Genomic DNA, 22,986 nt, shown 5'->3' on the forward strand with positions numbered 1-22,986 from the left:
GGTCACTGACAGAATTATATGTCAATTAATTATTCATATGGAAGAAGTTATGTGGGTAAAAATTCCTCGACCAGGAAGGAAAAGTCTTCTAATCACCAATCACTACTTTGTTTCATTTATGATACAGTGTATAATTCAAGATTATTTCAAGTAAATACTGGATTTATTGAATTTCTTAGACAATGATATTGTAATTTTGAGTGTTTTTAGTTCTGCAGGTTATTTTTGAATTTGTCGATTTAGCACACCTAGATATTTTGTCATATGCGGATAAAAAATTTATGGTTGGATAAAAATTTATTTTTTTTGTGACCTGATATTGTCAAATTGCACAGTAAATCTTGACTTAGATATTGATCCTTTAAATTCATCCTGATTGTTTCCATCTACCTTTTTGTATTACAACAAAACATTTCTATAATATCCATTATGAACCGACTACCCAAAGAATAAATTTTAAGAAAGGCAATTACCTTAATTTGTATAATGATGTTTCTGCAGCTTCATGGAGTAATATACTACTAAATGCTGATTATTACTGTTGTTTAAGTCCAAGAGATTATTCTTCAAGCCATGGCAACCGTTCATTTAAGACTGTTCCTCTGTATAAAAATAAGACTAGATCTTCTAAGTTTCCGGCGAGATCTGATCAAGTTGTTAAAGAAGGAAAATGTGCACACAGCTGCTTATTCACCTGTTGACTATTGGAATTTCTCCGAATTGAGATGTTTGGTAAAGCAAATCTTATGCAGGGATATACAGAATTATGCCTTAAAATGTGAAGGTAACCTGCATAATTGTGCATCAAAGTTCTGGCTTTTGGGCACATTTCAATTCTGTTTATCAGCAGTTTGATGTTTTGGACAGCAAACCTGAGTGCTCACAATCTTCATTGTCTATTGCAGAGCTTCCAGTTCCATTCATCACTGTTCAAGATGTGCTATCCATGATCGATAAGATCAATGGAAAATTAATCAATTGGCACAAGTGGTAGTCTGTCCTTTATAATGAACGGTTTAAGAGACATTATAATTCCTATTCTCTCATTAATTTATTCCTGGAGTCTTGCAAGTCGCTCTTCCCTACCACCCTACCACCTGGAAGTCAACCCACATTATTCCTATTTTCAGTATGTAATGGCATCACAATATCTAAACCTTTAATATGTCTTCTAGGGTTCCCCAACTTTTGCCCTTTATTATTTTTATTATTTATAAATGATATATATATATATCGATTGTAATCATTTGTAGTGTGCTGATGATCTGAAAATATATGGTGTCATTTTTAATAACAGTGATCATCTTCTTCAGAGGAATATAGATAGTATAATTCTCAAATAAAACCTATTTTAATGCCATTAAATGTGAAAAAAACAAAAGTACTTTCCTTTTCTAGTAAAACAGCTACATCATTCTTCAATTACAAACTAGACAGGGTCTCAATTGAATTAGTTAATAAGGTTAAGGACTTTGCAATTCTTTTTGATCCTGAGTTGTCGGCTATTATAGTTGTCAGCTAGGAATTGTTTTATGGACTATTACAGTATTCTGAAAAAACAATCTTACCTTACATTTTACAAAGAAAATGTAATTTACATTATTTATGTATATAGGCTGTAATTAATATATACAGTATAGTAGATTTATGTAAATATATATTTATATAAAATATCAATAATACTATATGTTGCTAATTTAAGTGAATTAAATTACATTTTTGATGTTAAACAGTTATCATGTGGTATAACATGGTAACAGTTTTTATTATAATAATAACAATGTTTATTGTATTATAACGAATAAAATTTATTGTTAATTGCGTATATGTTAACACAAGTTATTGTTTGTGTTGTGTATTATAACATTATATGTACATAAGTGTTTTGTGTTGAATTTATATTTGTGTCTTGGATTATTATTGTTATTATTATTATCATGTTCTGCATAGGCTGTTGTTGTTTAAGTTTATTGTTCTTGTGTATATGTTAACTTGTTATTGTTTTTTTGTAAATGTTAATGTTACATGTACGTAAATATTTTGTGTTGAATGTACAATATACAATAGCTTTAGTAGTTGTTCTAATACACTGAATAAAAAAAATAAAAAAAAAATAAATTATTATTAATAATTATAGTAATTATATTATTTTGCTATTAATCTTATTATTATTTTAAGATGTTGATGTTTATAATTTGTTATGTATATTACTATGCTTCAGAGTAAGTTATAAACTGTATCACAATTAGTAGTTAGTCTACTTCAGACTCAGACTGACTATTACTGAATAGTGTTATTAACTGAACTCAAATGATCAATATGGTAACACAGGTACTCAAATTTAGTTACTGCACTATAACAGAAATTCAGTGTCCATTAATCAAAGGGAAATTCTAGATTGAGAATACAGAAATGTTTACAACTTGATAATCATGATCGGCATCCGCTCTAGCAGTTACATCGCCCCGGACAAAAAGACAAATTGCCGCCCCTTAACAATACATATATTTTAAATAAAGGTACACATTTTTTATTTTCAATAAAAATCAAATCATTTCATTTATATTTTAATAAAAGCATATATTTAGAAACATGTAACATAACATAATATTGATAACCAAGCAATACAAAAAAGTAGAAATTAATTAAGAACAGCACCTAGCCACAAATTGTTAACCATATAATTTTTTACATTTTTAAATGCTATTAAAATGTTTATTATTGCACAAACAATCAAAATGACATTATTTTGAAAATAAACAGGTAACATCAACTACACTGAAATCACAAAAAAAATTTTTCTCACTTTCAGTTCTGCAAACCTTTTTATTTCATCTTTTAAATTTACTTGATCAGTAATTTCATGCTCAATTGCTAAAATGGCCAACCCATTAAGACGATTTTGTGTAGTAGTTGAATGTAAATAGTTCTTAATTAATTTTAACTTAGAGAAACTCCTTTCACCACTTGCTACAGTTATTGGTATCATTAGCGATATTCTTAAAGCAATAGTAAGATTTGGGGCAAAATTTAACTTTGTAATTAAGCTCAGTACATTGTTTAAGCTTTCTTTTTTGCCAAAGGTGCAGTTAATACTGAAATTTTCAAAATGCTTTTGCCACATCATTAACAACAAGATTGAGAGAGTGGCTACTACACGGTAGCCGATCTCGCAGAGTGGCTACTGTAGAATGCTTGTGAATTATATTGTTTAATTCTGAACTGCACTCCTGCTTTATGTCTATGCATGTTCAAAATGCAAGTTGAAGCAACGCTCTGCTGGGGTGCTAATGCTATTCTGTTCAGAGAAGTATATGCATATTCAAACAACATCCTCTACAAATTCTGCGTTAATTTTTTGTTAATAATGTAAATATTTTTAGCTTTTAGACATAAACAGTATAAATATGCTACACACAATAAATTTTTAGCGAACAAAAAAATTGATATGTGAAATTTTCTATTAATTGGGTATTTAACACATCAATATTTTTCTCATACTTACAGCCAAAATGCCGTCCCAAAATTTTGGTGGCCTGGACAAATGTTCGGATTGCCTGCCCCTAGAGTGGGCGCTGTCATGATTTATATGAAAGTAAACTAACCTTGATATGTAACAGCTGTAGTGGTTAGCAAGTTGTCTTAAAATATATGCAAAAGGATGACTGTGGCTGAAAAACATAGAAATAAAATTTAGTAATTAATCACAAGCCACACACTAAGAAACTTGCTCATTGAAGTTAACAGCAAATGCACAAAAGGTTTCCTCATCCATTTTATCCTTATATAATATTAATGTCCACTTTGAAACACAAGCACTCAACTTGTTAGACAATTCTAACACAATTTATATAACCCATATAAGAACAGAAATACCAAATTTTGCCTCACAAGAACATAATTTCAAATCATTTAAAAACCAAACTGAGATTTTTTTTATATGTTATGTAAAATAGGAGATCTGGCTTTAAAAATAGACATTTCAGCTGCTCGTTTCACTTTTTCTGTAACTCTTTGTGTAGGAAATACTCATATTCCTTTGCAGTTTCATAAGCACAGAGTATTACCACCTCTAGTAACCATAGTAAAGAAGCACCTTCCTGCCAGCTACGGAAGATGCCAATATGATGCCACAGATGGATCTATGGCAGTAGCTGATCTAAATGTATGATGCTAATTCAGGAAAGAAGGCTTTAATATCTTAAAATTAAGCTTAATATCTTATTCAGGATTTGCAAGATGTAGGTTAACAACTTACTACAAAGTTGGCAAAAGAAATTCTGTAAACATTCTACATAACTAACTCCGAAATAGTCACAAAAACAGCACAATCAAATTTTAAATCTGACCCAAAAGCAGAAGTTTAAACAAAAATACCTTTATTAGATGTTATAAAACCTATAATTATGAATACAAACATCACCTTGTATAAAATTGCCCTCTGTAGCACCAGCGTTAAAAACACATATCAGAATTCATGAAATTAGAAAACTATGCAACATAAAAAAATACTTAACCCATTTTACTGACTATCTATTTGTCTTAAAGACAATATATTACATAAAATTCAGATAATAACAACTAAAATCATATTTATTGATATAAAAATAGGTAATGCTACTACCTGTACAACCGTCATTTATACAAAATTGGTAAAATTTTTGGTAATTCTTAGCAATTATTCTCCCAACCTCAATTTTTCCCCTACTGTAATATGTTATGTTAGAGCTCAACATGAAGAAAAAACAAGAGAAAAAATTTGCAGGAATATTCATATATAACATGAATGAGCAGTTGTAGATAACAAAAAGGGCAATGTCCATGTTCGGTTATGAGATAATGAGAGATGCTGTAATCAGTCTGTGTAGTGCTGGAGTCATGTTCTGATGTGAATCCTTTTCTTTGTGGAATTGTGAGTAAGGTATAACTAGTTTCATTATTTTGTCAGAAGAAAAGTTTTTGTTCAATCACAATGTGTTCCATGTTCTAAAACTTGTCCAGATTGTGGGAACTCTATGACTATTGACAAAGATAAAGGTGGCTTTCGATGTCACAATCAGGTAGGAAAAACCGATAGAAACAGAAAGAGGATAAGAGTTAAATGTGCTAAATTTGTAACACAAGAGTAATTAACGTTTTTTGAAAACTACAATCTAACTAAAAAAAACTATTTCTCGCTTTGTGGATTATTGGTGTTTACTTTTACCTCCTAGATATAATCTGCTACTTAATGAGTTAGACTTGTCCCACCACGCCATTGTTGACTGGAGTAGTTATTTGAGGGAAGTATGTTCAGTTGTAATTTGTAAACAGTCGTAAACAGCTGGAGGAATTGGTAAAATCATGGAAACTGATGAAGTGAAAATAGGGAAAAGGAAGTATAGGGGGTCTTATTATTAGGTCATTATTATAGGGAGCTGGGTGTTTGGTGGGATAGAGCGTCACACAAAGAAATGTTTTTTAGTAGCTGTCCCAATTCGAGGCCACAAGACTTTTTTGCCTATAATAAAGAAATACATTTTGTCAGGTACAACCATAAAGTGACTGCTGGCGGACGTACAACTGTCTTCAGTTTGAAGGTTTTAATCATGTGATTGTTAATCACAGCTACAATTTTGTTGACCTGGATACAGGCGCGCATATGCAACACATTGAACGGTTGTGGCATGAAGTTAGGGGGAAAATATCTAGATTTGGAAACACGAAACACCAGCTGATTGGACATTTGGCAAAGTTTATGTTGAAGCGGCAGTATTCGATTTACAGAGAACACATACATCATGTTTCGCGCTATAGGAAATGTTTATAACAGCAAAAGTCCACATGTTTAGCATAACACATCATCAGATACAGATTCTGATATCAATCTTAATGACTTTTAACATAAGTTACCTATACTTTTTATCTGTTGTAAATAAAATAGATAGTTTAGGAGGTAATTTTGAGCATTGCCCTTTTCGTAATCTTCAACTGCTTTTTCTTGTTATCTACAAACGTTCTGGCAAATTTTTTCCCTTCTTGTTGACTTCTAACATAACATATATGGGAAAAATATGGGATAGCAATATGGGAAAAATTGAGGTTGGAAGAATAAATGCTCAGAATTACCTAATTTTTTATAAAAGAAGTTTATTGCTGATTCAATAATGAATGATAATATATGTGGTACCAGAACAAACATAGTGTAACACAAGGATAAATTTAAATTGCAGTAACACTACAAATTCTATAAAAGACAACCAAGACACACTTTCCCTCACTATAACAAAATTATACTTAACCTATACAGAACATCAGGACCAATGTTCGGCAGTTTCTTTATAGAAAAGGAAAAAAACATGACTGTAGAACCCACATAAATATGATGGCTGCCATAAAAACTCATTCTCTCAGAAGCAGTTGTAAAAATTTGTCACAGGACTGAATATGATTTTAATGAGAAGTTATTAGCAAATACATTAATCTTAGAAAATTTTAAATCAATTTACTGACTTAAATACAAAGGATTATTGTAAAATGTGTTTATTTTCCTTTTTACATTTCTAACTTTTTGCATATCTACAAAAACGTATGGTTTTCTGTTTTTTAATTAATTATCATTTAGTTAAACACTTACTATTTTACTCTTTCATTCTATTTTTTCTATCTGGAGATTTTCTTTCAGTATGTGAGATGCAGAAGTGCAAAAGAAGTGCAAGCTTCTAGTCCATAAAACTGTACAACTGTTACACATTACTTAGTAAAAAAAATTAATTGAAAATCTGAAACAAAATGTTTAAATTTGTATTAGATTACTAAATTATTACAGCTTTAGTTAAAAAAATACTGTTACTATACAGCAAATAACTGTAATTAGATACAAGATTTACCGACTTTCATAGTATTGCAGGGTTAACTGCTGACAAATTTTTCCTTCCAGTCTGATAATTCTGATTTCATAGTTTCTAATTGTTTATAGTAGTTTTAGCAATGTTCATCAGCTGTTTATAAACTTTTCATGTAAGTGCTACCACAAAAAATTATTTTATAAAAAATTGTATTCATAATTTTTGAAGTGGGCTCTACATCTATATTTATAAAAATGAATGTTTGTCTGTCTGTGTGTCTCTTATGCCTTCCTAAACTGCTCATCCGATTGCGATGAAATTTGGTGAGTTGTTGTGCGCACGCCCGCAAAGGTTTCTGAATTAGTCTGGACCCGCTAGGTGGCGCTGGGGTTGAGATATTTGGAAAAATTGCATTTATGGTCTGATTTGAAAAATGGACTCACTAGGTGGCACTGGTGTCGAGATAATTACGAAACAAATATATAAACTGTCTTTCTTCTTCTATGTATATAAAAGTCAATGTTTTTTAATGTTCGCTATAGAAAAAACTACTTGACTGATTTACGCGCGGGGAAAATGGGATAGGGGGAAATTGGAAACAGGGATAATAGAAAAAGGGAAAAGGCGGAAATGGGAAAAGGAGATGGGATGGTGAAAGGGGAGGAGAAATGGAAAAGGAGATAAAGGGAAAAGGAGATAAAGGGAAAAGGAATAGGGGAAAAACGAGGAAGGGGAAAAAGGAAAAGTGAAAGATTAAATTTTGTGAAGATCTGTAATGTTCAATTTTTAATGTTTTATCAAACTTTCAATTTTGTTCATTTAATCTATCTCTATATATATATATATATATATATATATGCTCAAATATAGCAATAGCGAAGCATTGGTGGGTCTGCTAGTATATTTATAAAAATGGGAATCATGTTTTCGGTCCTCCCTATAAAAAAAATCCTTTTATGCACTTGTTCATAATTGCTTCCTCTTGGTTAAAAAAAATCTATTTGAAAATAAAAAAGAAAAATTGTCACAGGAACTTTTAACAATTTTTAAAAGACTTGTGAAGTATATAATTTTTGTCAAGTTCGAGTGATTTAAATGAATAAACTTCTCTTCATTATTAAATCATTATCTCTTGTAGACTCTTTGTTTTAATTGCTATTTAATAAATTCTGGATAATGTATAATTATGATTTATTAAATTCGATTTTAAAAAAAACTAGTTGAGAAGAAAAGCCATCCTATACAGATAAGATGAAAATTTTTATTACTGATTTAATTTAAAAAAAAAAAAAATGAACTAAACATAGAGAAATTAGGGAATTTATTATGTAATGTAGTAAAACAATTGCTTGCTAATATTTTTTCATGAAATATACTGAAAATATCTCAAAATGTGTATTCAATATTTTTGATTGAAAGTAATCAAAATGTTTGCTGCTTCACTGCTTAATTAACATTTCAATACAGCTTCAGTTTTGTTATTAACATATTTAAATGTTGAAATGATTTACAAGAAAATAGAATTAGCAATTATACTTATTATACTCGTATTTTTTTTACATAACCAATTATTATTTGTCAAGGCCATTGTAATTATCTTTAATATTCAGCAAAGATTTTTCTGTAAAAGGACTCTCTCTCTCTCTCTCTCTCATATGTATGTGTGTGTGCGCGTGACCTCATGCATGCACATGTGTTTAGGGAAGCAGTATGAAATTGACATATCCAATTTGAACTTAAAATAATATTACAAATCTGTACATGTGAATCTTCAATAATTTCACAGTTTTATGATATTTTGATGGAATAATAAATCAAAAGACAAGTCAAATTAGTCATAACTTTCAATAATTTAAACAGTAGAATTTTTTTTAGATAGCAATGACAGCTTTTGTAATTTACTACCAAAAGGAATCTGAGCTACATCTGACAATTAAATTATGTGATTTACAGGAATCAGTTGATTGAACATGACTTTGCCCTAACATTTTATCTCGCTTTGTAGCCTACAATTTCCAAGATATTACTTCTTGAATTTTCTTGGTACTGTGGAATGATCAGGTAGTAGGGATTTATTGCTTTTATCTTACCTAGCAACCTCCATAGAGCATTATTATCACACTCTTTGTTATTCACCTTCAAGCGCTTTTCTTAATTAACAACACACATTTTTTTAAGCAGACGTCTTTTAAAAGATTAGAAATCACTGCAAAAAATCTATTAAAACTTTGAATTGAAGATACACTTTAAAAAATCTGACAAAGAGTTACATAGTTTTCCAAACTTTGCACGTGACAAATGTTTATTTAAAATACGCCATAGGATTTTTAAATATTAATTTAATTATGCAATATTTAGAATAAAACTGGAAAAAAGATTTTTAACAAAGCTGAATTCCAGTTGACCTCAGGATCAAATGATGTTTTTATTTAGATCAACATTATACTGCTTTTATAATGTAATGCTAGAAAAAAAATTAAAATTTTTGTTGAAAAGGTCCTATTTAACCCCTTGCTTAATAATACCTTATACAATATCCACATCTTGAAAAACAAATACAGTATCAAAAATAATTAAATAAAACAGATTTTTAAAATTCCATGACTCATGTCCCATAAGTAAAAAAAAGTAATTTTTTTTTTAATTTCTAAAATTCTTGTCATGTCCCATGAGTACAAACTGGATTTTCAATCTTGATAGTTAAGTAAAAAAAAAAAATATGTGTATTTTAAGTACAGGTTTCATCCAACCCTTTCTTGTTTTTTGGGGGTTAAAAGTTTATTTATAAGAGGGAGTAATTATTAGTTCGGCAATTCGTCACCCGATTTGATGCAATATTATTCATTAAAGACAAAATAAAAAGAAAAAAAAAATATGATGCCTTCCTTGTCTGAATAGATTGAAAATCATACACTTGGCGTACCGGGTGATATTTAAATATGGAGACAGATTTATAAGTCATATCTGAGGGAGGCAGAAAGAAATGGGATTCTACATAGTTAAAAAAAAATCTATATTATGGTGGTTTTTTAATTTTTGTCCGCCATTTTGGTCCGGCATATTCAATCAAACTTAATTTTTTTAATTAGTAAGGATAATATATGACACATGATTTCGATTTAAAATTTTTCAAGAAAAACAATGGTGAAACCCGTTTTTCTGTTAATGCCTTCATTATCGAGATATAAGCATTCAAATTTGCAACGACGGAAAAACTTGTGTTAACAATAAAACGAGGTAAACTCGCTGCATGAACAATTTCATTGCATTTTAAATTCATAATGCATATAATAGCAAACTTTAATCAGTGATATAACATTGATAATAATAAACAATAACCAATAATAATTAATAGCACAACAACAAATTAAACGACTACATCAACTGATATTATTTAGAGTACTTTAAATCTTTCAATATTTATTTAAACATGTTTAATTAATATTTTCAATCATAAATTTCTAATGAAATAAATTTTGAAAGTATACTATTCTACAATAAATATTAAAAATATCATGTTTAATATTTATTGTAGAATAGTCTCTACAGCTTCGCTGTGTGCTAAGCTCAAACAATATCCGTTTATAACTTACGTCTGGTGGTACACGAGCAGATTCGTCAATTATTCTTCTTTTCGATTCGTAAATGTCTGCAGGTTTTGTTTTTTAAACATTATGTTTCAGATACCCCCTAAAAAAGGATTTTTTGAGGAGACAGATCTGGGGACCTGGCAGGCCATTCTTGGCTTCTCTACGACCTACTCAGCGATTTGGAAATTGTTCATTTAAGATTTTCCGAGCCCTTAGACAATAATGAAGTGGTTCCCCATCTTGCTTAAACCATACCTTATTATTTAATTCTTGCCCAACTTTTCCCGGATATTTGGTAAAATCCTATTTCCTAACAAGTTGCAGTAAGCATTTTCTGTAAGATTGTCATCTAAAATAAAAGGCCCTACAATACAATGACCAATGATTCCCGCCCAAACGTTCACTTTCCAAGGGTACTGTGTATGAGCTTCTAACATCCATTTGGGATTATTATCACTCCAATATCAACAGATTTGCTTGTTCACATGGCCATTTAACATAAGTCTTAATCAGCAGCAGTATTGAATTAGAAAAATTTGCGTCTACGTCTGAATTTTACATTATAATATTACAATACTCAACTCGGCGGTCAAAATCATTTTCCGAAACTTTTTGCACCAGGTCTAGCTTATATGAGTGAAATTTATTTATTTTCAGAAATTTTTGAACTGAAAAATAACTGATTTCATGTTGGACAACAGCTTTCCAAATCGATGAATGAGGGTCTTCAACAAAGATCTGCAATACATATAATGACTTTGCATTAGTTGTGACAGTTTATGGTTTATCTGTGCGAGGACGATTCTTTAGAGTACCGGTTTCTTTAAATCGCCGTGCGGTCTTGATCACAGTCGATCTACTTATTTATTGGTTCTTTGTTTGGAAATTTATTATTAAATAAATCACATACCTCTTGTGTAGGCTGAACTCTGTTACCATACCCGTACATCATAAACAGAGTTATTTTTTTGGTTTTCCTTAAAGAAGGCATTGTTATTTTACCTTTAATTTAAGAAAACTAAATAAAAGAAAGAGGAGACGAATAATAAAACTTTCACCAAAAAACAAATTTGAACCATTAGGCCTACAATTTAGATTTTACTAGCACTATCAAATTTTACCAAGTAAGTTGAATTAAAACTGTAAAATGAGGAGTTAATAAGTTGCTTTGTTTTAACGTAATACAAACTGCATTGTAGTAAATTAACAGCTGACAAGTAACAAATATCAGCTGATATTAACACAGGAAGTTAATCTTTATTTATAAAATAATATCAGTTGATACAGCCATTTAATTTGTTGTGCTGTAGTCAATTATTATTTATTGTTATTTATTATTATCAATGTTATACCACTGATTAAATTTGTTATTGTATGCATTATGAATTTAAAATGCAATAAAACTGTTCATGCAGTGCGTTTTACCCGTTTTATTGTTAACACGATATTTCTGTCATTGCAATTTGAATGCTTCTAACTCGATAATCAAGGCATTAACAGAAAATCGGGTTTCAGTATTGTTTTTCTTGTAAAATTTTAAATCGAAATCATGTGTCATATATCCACATTCCTAATTTAAAAAAAATTAAGTTTGATTGAATATGGCGGATAAAAATTATAAACCCACCATAATGTAGATTTTTTTTAACATGTATAACCCAATTTCTTTCTGCCTCCAAATACCTCTCAGATATCCAGTATAAATCTGTTTCCATACTTAAATAGCATAAAAAAAAATATATATATATCCCAATATTTGTACTAAATTTCATCTTTTTTTAACAATGGGTTTTGAATATGAGAGAGAAACTGTTTAGAAATAATGGTGAATATATTCCCTCCCCTAAATCTGATTGACTTAAAACTGTGGAATTTTAAATAACTCAATAAATACTTCATGATACCAAAGCTCAATTTCTATGTCCTCCAGACAAAAATTCAAAAACTTAAAAATGGTATTACCGTCTCATTTTTTGTTTAATTTTGACCAAAATTTAATGCCATCAATGGTCTTTATGTAGAAATCTTTTGAACCATTTTTAAATAATTTATGTTGATCCATCAAAAGATAATAATCAAAATACAGGCCCACACACATGTATGAACATACATCTACTAGAAATTTTTATAAGTTACCCTGCTGCAGCAGGAAAACCCTAGTCAAGAAAATAAAGATTCACTAGTAATGTTTTTATTCTATAGATATATATAACTTACCTACAGATATAAATCGGTTCCTACATAATTGCACTCATATTCAAGCAATTAATTACTGTGACACTGTCCTCTACCAGCAAGGCACCAAACCTTATTAAAACCAAATTATTAATTTCGTTCAGTAACTCCTCATTGGTTTCATGGATAGCTAATCATACCTTCTTGGTAAAAATGTTCACTTGATAACAAGTTTAGTCACTAAGGTGAACAATCTCCTATTTGAATTACTCAAATAAATCCTTTCTTCAATCTAGAGAGTGGGTCATGAATAGACATGCAGAAGAACAATACACTTTACAAGCATTTCGCGTCTGTTGTTTTGGATTGATCTCCAAAGCTTCTTCAATGTTTTACAATAAATATTTTACAGTACTGTGTTCCCATAATCTCTATAAGTTCCATTGTAGCACTAATATAATGTAACATTCATTTTTTTGGGTTTGATTGTGTCTACTTGTATATGCTGCCTTGTTATGCGCACCTCAATCATTTTCTGAATTTCTGATATTAATCCGTCGCACAATACTTTTACTAATAAAGTTATTATTCTAAATACAACACAACTGTTGATGAATCTCTACTACAATGTATACTTCCGTTAATAAAATACTAATCATAGCATATATCTCACAATTGTGAGAAGAAACAGATGGGTATGTTAAGAGATTGCAGATACTATTGGCTATTGCTGTTGCAAACAGATTATTTACAACAACCAATCAGAAGTCAATTTATAATAACCTTCTTACATGGTCTAGGGAAAATCTTTTCAAACAGGCAGGAATCCTATGTTTTCAACAACATTAAAATTCTATACAGCTATTATGATTTAAAAGTTCAGTTGGTAGTCCTTAATGTTATTCCTATTAATAAATATTTTTAAGTCTTTGATAAAATTGTATCACTATAATTTTAATTAGTTCTCACATATTTCTTTTACATCCAGGGCAAAAAATCAAAGGGATGACACAGTTCAGTTGGACTTTAGTAAAAGATGATGATGTACAATTTCTTTTATACACCAGGTAATGTCTGTTTATCATTATTTTTTTTTTGTAACAAAAAGCTTGTTTATTATAAAAGTAAGTAGTTAGAATTAAAGTGTTTTTAAAATGAAGGTGTGTATGTGTGTGTGTGTGTGTGTGTGATGCAAGTAGTGCTCATTATTTTAAAACATCCATAACATAAGTCAGTTTTTAACTGGCTGATGTAGAGAAGAAGAGCTAATCTAAATATTTCTATAATTTTGTTGAATAATATACATATTACATTCAAAATCAAGCTTGATGTTCTGTTCAATGAATACTAAGTAGAATATAAGGTCCAAAATTATCCACAACAGTTTTTGAAGACATATTATGCTTATTAATAACTTCTGCATAAAACTATAAATGAACAAGTTCATCAATCACGTTTTATTAGCTCAAACTCATCAGAAAGAAATTGTAGTACATCTACCCTGCAAGTGAGTGAAAGAAATAAAACAAGTTTAGAATAACTTTTTAGCACACAATCCCAAAAATACATTTTATAGTTTACCTGAACATCTCAAATGTTGTCCTGAGATAGTTGTATTATGTTTAGGTATATGTTATGGACATAATAAAGCCTATGGAATTATTATTCTTACTTACACATATTAACAATTATATATATATATATATTTTTTTTTTGTCTCCAGTCATTTGACTGGTTTGATGGAACTCTCCAAGATTTCCTATCTAGTGCTAGTCGTTTCATTTCGGTATACCCCCCTACATCCTACATCTCTAACAATTTGTTATACATATTTCAAACGTTGCCTGCCTGCACAATTTTTCTCTTCTACCTGTCCCTCCAATATTAAAGCGACTATTCCAGGATGTCTTAATATATGGGCTATAAGTCTCTCTCTTCTTTTAACTATATTTTTCCAAATGCTTCTTTCTTCATCTATTTGCCGCAACAGCTCTTCATTTGTCACTTTATCCACTCATCTGATTTTTAACGTTCTCCTATAGCACCGCATTTCAAAAGCTTCTAATCTTTTCTACTTAGGTACTCTTATCATCCAAGTTTCACTTCCATATAAAGCTATGCTCAAACTTATACTTTCAAAAATGTTTTCCTGACAAATTATATATCTGACTGAAGACTCATTTCGCCTGTGCTATTTGGCATTTTATATAGCTCCTGCTTCAACCATCTTTAATAATTCTACTTTCCAAATATTAAAATTCTTCTACCTCCATAGTCTTTTCTCATCCTATTTTTGTATTCAGTAGTCCATCTACTTTATCTTTACTACATTTCATTACTTTCATTTTGTTCTTGTTTATTTTCATGCAGTAGTTCTTGCGTACGACTTCATCTGTGCCATTCATTGTTTCTTCAAAATCTTTTTTACTGTCAACTAGAATTATTACATCATCAGCAAATTGTAACATCTTTATCTTTTCACCTTTTACTGTTACTCCTGATCTAAACTCTTCTTACATACATACATACATACATACATACATTCACACAAACACACACACACATATATATATATATATATATACATATATATATATATATATATATATATATATATGTATGTGAGTGTATATACATATAGTATGTACACACACACACACATATATATATATAGATATATATATATATGCACATGAATTTCTATAGATTTGTCAACAGTATAATAATACAAATAAATATTCTAAGTAAACTACAATTAAATATAATCTAAATAAATAAATTTTTTAGTTTTATTTTAAACACTTAAAAAAGAGATCATTTGTTTTCTGTGTTTATAAGTAGTTATTCATTCAAATGGCATATTAGCCATTGGAAGATTTTATGATAAACTCCTCTTCTAAAAAAAAGAATATACTTTTATTATTTTTTAACATTATTTTATTTCTGATTACAGAAAAAGCTTTTACATTCACTTAAGTTATTCGTTAAAGCCTTCATGATGAAATAGTAGAGTGTCTCTGGCTTTCATCTGGAAGGTTTTTGGTTTGAATCTCTGTCAGATATTGCATTTTTAATTTGTTTTGAAATTCATCTTATTCTAAAAAAATGATGTGGACACCACATGACTTCCTTGTACCCCTATTAAATTAAATTAAAAAACGAATAAACGAAATGATGATCTACTTCAACTTGGGGAGAATATTGTCCGACAATATCAGAGGAGTAATGAATTAAAAGATAAGAATTTTTGTAATTTATTAAAGATTGGGGCATGTATGTCTCAGTGTATATGTTGTTCTTGTAAGGGTTTCCTTTTCAGTCACTCTGTAGTTAAATTTAATGAAGATAAAATTAAACAGAAATTCCAGAATAATTAAATAAAATTAAACAGAAATTAAACTAGAAAATCCAAAAATAATAAGATTCTAAATTATAATTTTCAATTAGTATTAAATAATCAGATGTTTCATCAACTCTATTACATACATACATACATATGTAATAATGCCTACTAAATTACATTTACACATTTTAGAAGTACATAAAATTTTATTTCACTAATAACTTCTGATTTTTTTTTCATATTTTTTTTTATTGTGTTATTATTGAATAATTACTTATTGTAATTTTTTTTTATAACCATGGGTTAGTAGTTATTAATAAATCAAGGGTTAGTAGTTATTAATAAATCAATATATTTAATTTAAAAAAATAAAAATGTTTAAAAAAATAAATAAAAAAAAATAAAAAAGGAGATGAAGTCTGATTTGAACCGATGTTTCTTCCCCTTGTAAGATCCAAATATTTCATTAATTAAAATTTAATTTGGCTATAACTTTGGAACCAATGATAATAAGTACCATTTATGATATATCGTTGTAGAGCTCTCAACGAGGGCTTATTACTGAAGTTAAGAAAAAGTCCAAAATCCAATTTTTTTTGGATTTTGGCCTTTTTTTGACATTCAATTGGACATGGCTCATTCAATTGCAATCAAAAGGAGGAGGTACACAACTAGATGTTAGTACAATCCCAAATCCAAAATTTCAACATCCTAGAACTACTCATTTTTGAGATATGCGAGGTATGTACATTCATACGTACGTACAGATGTCATGCTGAAACTATTCAAAATGGATTCAGGGATGGTCAAAATGGATATTTCTGTTGAAATCTGAAAACCGAAATTTTTTGCGATCACAATACTTCCTTTACTTCGTACAAGGAAGTAAAACAAGTAGGGCAACTGTAATTGAAAATTACATCCTGTTGTCCCTAGGTCAGATAAATAAAAAAAGACAGCCTTCAAAATTTTTTACGAAGTGATGTAGGAAATAAGATTTTTTTTAACTGCTTTATCTCCTAATTTTTACAGCAGAAGCAGAAACTTGGGAAAATTCAAAAAACTTATGTGAAAAAGAGATTTTTTACATTAAAAATTTTACTTCCACATTGCAAGAAGAACTTGAAATGTGGACTATTATTAAGGTTTCGTCCAGCTTTTCCTTTATTAAGAGCAGTAACATTTACAAACCATTTTTGTCCAGTGTATTATACACAAATAAATTCAGAAAAAAATTACCATTAAAAAAGTCATATATCATATGTTTACACATTTTTACTGAAAATTATATTTCTAAATCAAAAATTCATTTTTCTTTGTATACAATATTCATTTGAACATGCTCACAATTCTCACTTGGAATTTTGTTCTTTGTAATACAAAGACTATCAAGGAGATTGCCAATATCATTACGACTTTGGCCATGATTATTTTTACTGTACTGATATGCTCTTACTTATAATAATTTTACTACTACAAATGTCACTAAGTCAATTGTGAATTTGAGATGCTGTTTACAAAACCAGCCAGATTTAGAAAAATAATTTTGCTATATCAATAATTTCAATGAAAAATTTCTAAACAGTAGTTATGCTTAATGTATGTTTAGGTTTATTAGGTTAATAGGTTTTAATTAATTAGTTTGAAAACAGCACCTGTGTAGTATCATTCATTATCAGCAGTAGTGGATTCTAATCAATTTCTATTTAAACACAACTACTGTAATCAATGAATCGTAATTATCTGAAGCCATTTCAACAGACCTATCAGTTACTGCCATTTTACAACAGTAATAATAATATTGCAATATCTTTTATTAAATTGATTCTGTATTATTAAAAGAAGAGTTTTGACAAATTTATGATTATTTAACTGATGAAAATATGCAAAATCAATGACTTAAAGCCAATGAAAAATTATGAATTTCTCTTTTTACATCCTAAAACTGTGCAAAATTAGGGCTATATTGAGATGAAGCAACATAGGCAATTTCTTATGTCATTTTGGAGAAATTCTGAGAGAGAAATTTTGGAAACATAGGCTCAGCATATAATGAAATTTTCTTTGTCTTTCATTCTTTATCAAAATTAAAATAGTTTTAAATTGTAGTTTTCTTAACAAATTTTAATGGAGTAATTAAGAACAGTAAAATACTGACTAACTCTATCAAACACGATTTGAAAAGTTTAACATCAAGAATTGGTTCAGAATCATACTGTAATCAACGTCAATATTCTGTTATTTTGCAGGTCCTCATACAGAATTGGCTCTCCATTCTTTTCTATTTTCAACTAACTATTCTGTATGAACATAACTTCTTTTTACCTTAACCGAGCAGTTTCCATTTTCATCTTTATCTCCCTTTTTTGCCATTGTACTCTTTACAACAACCTTTAACAAACAGTCCTTTCGTAACACATGTCTAATACAGTTTCTTTTTCTATCTCTCAAAGTCCGCAGTAGTGATCTACACTCTCCTACTCTATCTAAAACCTCATCATTATTAATTCTGTCTGTCCACTTTATCTTTTCCATCCTCTTTTCCATGAAACACATTTTGAAAGCTTCTAATCTTTTTTCATCTTCCTTGCATAAAACCCAAATCTCTGCACCATATAAAACACTTTCCTTCTACAATCCACTTAAAACATTTGGCAAGTCTTTTCCTCAGATGTTATCAAGCATATTACACGACAAGCTTTTTTTTGTTATGAAAGGTTCTTTTGTCATTGCAATTCTAATTTTTATTTCCTTTGTGCTTCATCACAGATAATGCTTCCAAGATAAGGGACTTTACTTAGTTAACTAACCTTCTTTTCTTATCCTTCTTTTTTTATCACCGTGAATTCAGTTTTCTTACTATTATTTTCATAAAAGTCCTTACACAGTCCATCTAAGTTCGTCAGCAATCCTGTAAGTGGCTTGATATTTGCTGCTAGCAGTACCATGTCATCAGCAAATCTGATGTATTCTATGTTCTTCCTACCAAAACACATACTTCCCTTTCCTTTTGTGCACTTTCCTATGATCTCCTCAAGGTAAATGTTAAATAGGGTAGGTGAAAGAGATCATCCCTGTCTAACACCTCTCTGTTAAGTCATTACCTACTCAAACTTTCACTTCTTGTTCAAGGTACAAACTACTTATTAGCTTTCTTACCTTCCAGTCAACACTTTATTTTTTAGAACGGTAAGTAGCTTATCCCACTGTATTTGGTCAAAAGCTTTTTCAATATCTAAGAAAACTATAAACACACACTTCTTCCTTTCTCAATATACCTTTTCACCAATAGTTTTCAGTAATCCAATAACATCTCGTATACCCCTTCCCTTCTGAAAACTAAAGTGTTCTTCAGCAATTGATTCAGAAAGTCTGCTAGATATCCCTCTGTTCATAATTCTCAGGAGCACTTTAGCTGCAAGTGACAACAAACCTATAGTTATTATGAACTCCTCGCACTTGATTGAATTGTTTTCTTCCCAATTGGAACCATTGGATTTTTTTTCACCCAATTGGTACCATTACAACTGATAAGAAATTTCTTAGCCATTTACCTTTCTCATAAATCTCATTACACAAATATACTACTTTCTTTCCTCCTTTGTTTTCCTATACTGTGAAATAAATAATATATTGTTACATTAAGGAAGCTTCATTTTAATAAAGCAGGGTCAGTATTTTAAATTAAATCTCTAAATCAAATTGTCTTAAAAGTTGAGCAATGTGCTCTGAATCGACAGGAACTGAATTCTTTTAGAAAAGACTTGGTATGTTTATAAACATTCTTTTATAAATATATTATTTTCTTTTTATCTGAGAATAATAATCTTTAATTTAATTTACTTCTTTTTCCAGGAGAAACACAGACGTATATGACCAGCTTAGGATAGATGATATTGATAGCATCATAAACTCACATTTAGATATTTTTAAAGAAATAAAAATAATTATACATGGTTGGCGAAATCATGGAAATTCTACATTAAACAGAAGTATAAGAAATGGTAAGTATATATACTGAGTACTTTTAATTTTGTTTCAAATGATTAATCTTTTATGGTGATATGTTTATATTTTATTTCTAGTAATCTTATAAGAATCAATATGCAAAGAGACAATTACTCTACAAATTACATTAAAATATGTTTTAATAATTTTCTTTATCTGCTGTATCTTCTAATTCTTTATAGAAGAAGCAGAAACTTGGGAAAATTCAAAAACCTATGTGAAAAAGAGATTTTTTATGTTAAAAATTTCACTTGCACATCTCAAGAAGAACTTGAAATGTGGACTATAATTAGGTTTTGTTCAGCTATTCCTTTATTAACAGCAGTAAAAATTATTTTTACGGTGTACTACACCTGAATAAATTCAGAAAAAAATTATCTTTAAAAAAGTCACATTATTAGATTATTTACTTAATATACCACTTTAATCTGTATATTATACTGACAGCATTTTCAACGAAAGAACAGTTAGTTATTCCATTATCCATATTCAATATGGATGTGTGTATGTGAACACATTTTGTCTTAGATTTTGATTTTGGATTTCAGTTAAGCAAAGTTAGAAGATTACAAAAATACATAAATGACCACAATCAGCCTTAAGGTTCACCTCAAATTGACTCCCAAAATTAAAATTTTGTAATTATTTTTGTGCCATAATGGTGTAAGTTATCAAGGTGTTTCAAATGTACTACTGTAAGGTTTATGAAAATGAATAAAATATATAAATATCAAATTTGTAAATCAAGTGTAAGACCCCCAACATGGCAGAAAAACTAACTTTTTAATAAATAAAAAAAAAAAAAAAAAAAAAAATGCAATAAGTCTGCCAAAACAAGATAAATAATTAATATTAACTTAGTATATATATAGAACCCCCAATAGAGATTTATTAAAACCATAACAAACTCATTCACGTCTCCTGCAGATTTAACAATAAAATTTTTATTTAAAATTAAAAAAATGTGTAACTTTTTAATCATATCGGATACTGAATGTCATATAAGACTTAGTATGATTAATATAATATGTGAGTACTGATTTGATTAGTCTCAAGTAATGATTATATGATCTAAGGGAACTGTAAAAGAATCATTTATACAAAATTTATAATAGCAGTTACATTAAATCAAACAATAGTACTCATGCAAGAATATACTTTAAAAACATGTAGTATGTGTTGGGGAAAGTTACAAAAATAAAATTACAAATAGCTCGTTTTTGCCAAAAGAATATTGGACTTTATTTTTAACAGAATGAAAAACAGAATTATATAACCATGTTTATAAAAACAAAAAAATGCAAAAAAACACTATTACATATTATTATTTTGTTAAGGCAAATGCTTTGCACAAAATCTCCTTGTGCGATATTTATATACAACAATCCTTAAGTAAAGTATAGGCAAACTTATTACATTAAATATTTCTTTTACATAAACACAGTGCGTAATAACAATACAGAGTATAATAATAGTATCTTATTGTTTAACAGAGGATTACCTTAATATTTGGTAGACGGTTACTGTTTTTTTGTTAGTGAAAAACAAATATCTTGACACTCATCGGCACAGGATGCAATCTGGATTATAACAACAAAGAGTTCAACAGACGAAAAACACCAATATGTTGATATTCAGTCGCACAAAACCTAATCTCACAATCGTGGACCCTATATACGTCTACATAAGTTCCTTCAAGTTAATATTTTATAATGCAGTTATAGAGAAGAAAAAGCACAAACACAACGTTTAAAGGATCCTTAACACAGAATAAAAAGATTCATTGTTGCAGAACATGTCAACCGCACGAAGTGTGAAGCTTGACCAAACAATACCAGAGTTACAAGACGCACCAATGATCACTCGAATGATGGTTGCAGACCGTGATCAGAGAGAGACAGAGTGAGAGGATGGAGAGAGACGATGGTCGAAGAGACGACACACAAGAAGAGAAGAGAGTGACCACAACGAGAGACTGTCGAAGCAGAAGTGAGAGTGATGAAGAAGAAGTGAAAAGTGACCTGACTCTAGTGGTGAGCCGGCTTATATAGGGTAGGTGGAGCCGAGTGAACTGTAAAGAGCCGACTGCTGTCGATAGAAGCCGAGTCCATCCGAAAGGAGCTGTGTGAATGATGAAGAGCCGCTAAATCGTCAGGAGCCGAGTGCATCTGAAAGGAGCTGAGCGAATCTAACATGTCTACGTTTAGTTCTTCTTCCTTTTTTTTTATTTTATTATTTTTTTTTTAAACATTATACACATGAAATAATACAGAATTAAATCTTAATAAAGAATCAATACAAAAGTCATAAATAAAAATCAACTGAGCATATATTTATATGTATGTTGAATGGAATGCATTAATTTCAGTGTATGAAAAAATTTCTTATTTATAATTAAAATATTCATTACATCAAAATACTGTTAAATATTAGATGAAAATAAGTCAAATACCAAATCAGTTGAAATAACTTAAAAACTGCTTTACGCAATGGCGTAAACAATATGTAATTATCAGAGTTAAATAGAAGTTAGAGATAATAACTTTGTTGGAAATGAATTAATAATTGAGAGAACAATAATGTGTTCATTTAGGAAAACTTACAAGACTTTTCACTGACAACTTGTTTTTTGATGAATCATTATGAGTACTAAAACCAAAAAATCAAATATACTATTTTACTCCTATTAGTGGAAAAATTAATAATAAATAAATTATGAATATAAGTAAATAAACTACATATTGTTCATCAGTTGCATAATAACAAACTTTTTTCCAAACTTTCCTGTACTTGTGATCTTGTACAGCACATTTTAATGGGAATCTTGACATAACTCAAGGTGGAATGGAATGATTCCACCTTGAGAAAGGGGGACCAGAAACCTAATATTAAGTAATATTTAGGAAAGGGAAAAATTGCCAGGGGTAATTAAGAAAGAAAATATAAGGAAAGTTTTATTTCCTAATAATATTTTTTTTTAATTTAGTTTAATATGATGAGGTACACACTAAAAATTCTTCCACTTGAGGCATACATATTTTGT

At 29.4% G+C, this 22,986-nt stretch overlaps 1 protein-coding gene across 1 annotated transcript in view; it reads left to right on the forward strand.

The window, feature by feature from the left end:
• Nucleotides 1-22,986, forward strand: part of LOC142327097 (pancreatic triacylglycerol lipase-like) — an 85,774-nt gene that overhangs the window by 35,615 nt on the left and 27,173 nt on the right. The window contains exons 2-3 of the mRNA XM_075369947.1: nucleotides 13,581-13,659; nucleotides 19,791-19,939. Coding sequence (XP_075226062.1) covers nucleotides 13,581-13,659; nucleotides 19,791-19,939 — 228 coding nt within the window. The remainder of the gene's footprint in view (nucleotides 1-13,580; nucleotides 13,660-19,790; nucleotides 19,940-22,986) is intronic.

The sequence above is a fragment of the Lycorma delicatula genome, chromosome 6, assembly GCF_047948215.1.
Source record: "Lycorma delicatula isolate Av1 chromosome 6, ASM4794821v1, whole genome shotgun sequence".
NCBI lineage: Eukaryota > Metazoa > Arthropoda > Insecta > Hemiptera > Fulgoridae > Lycorma > Lycorma delicatula.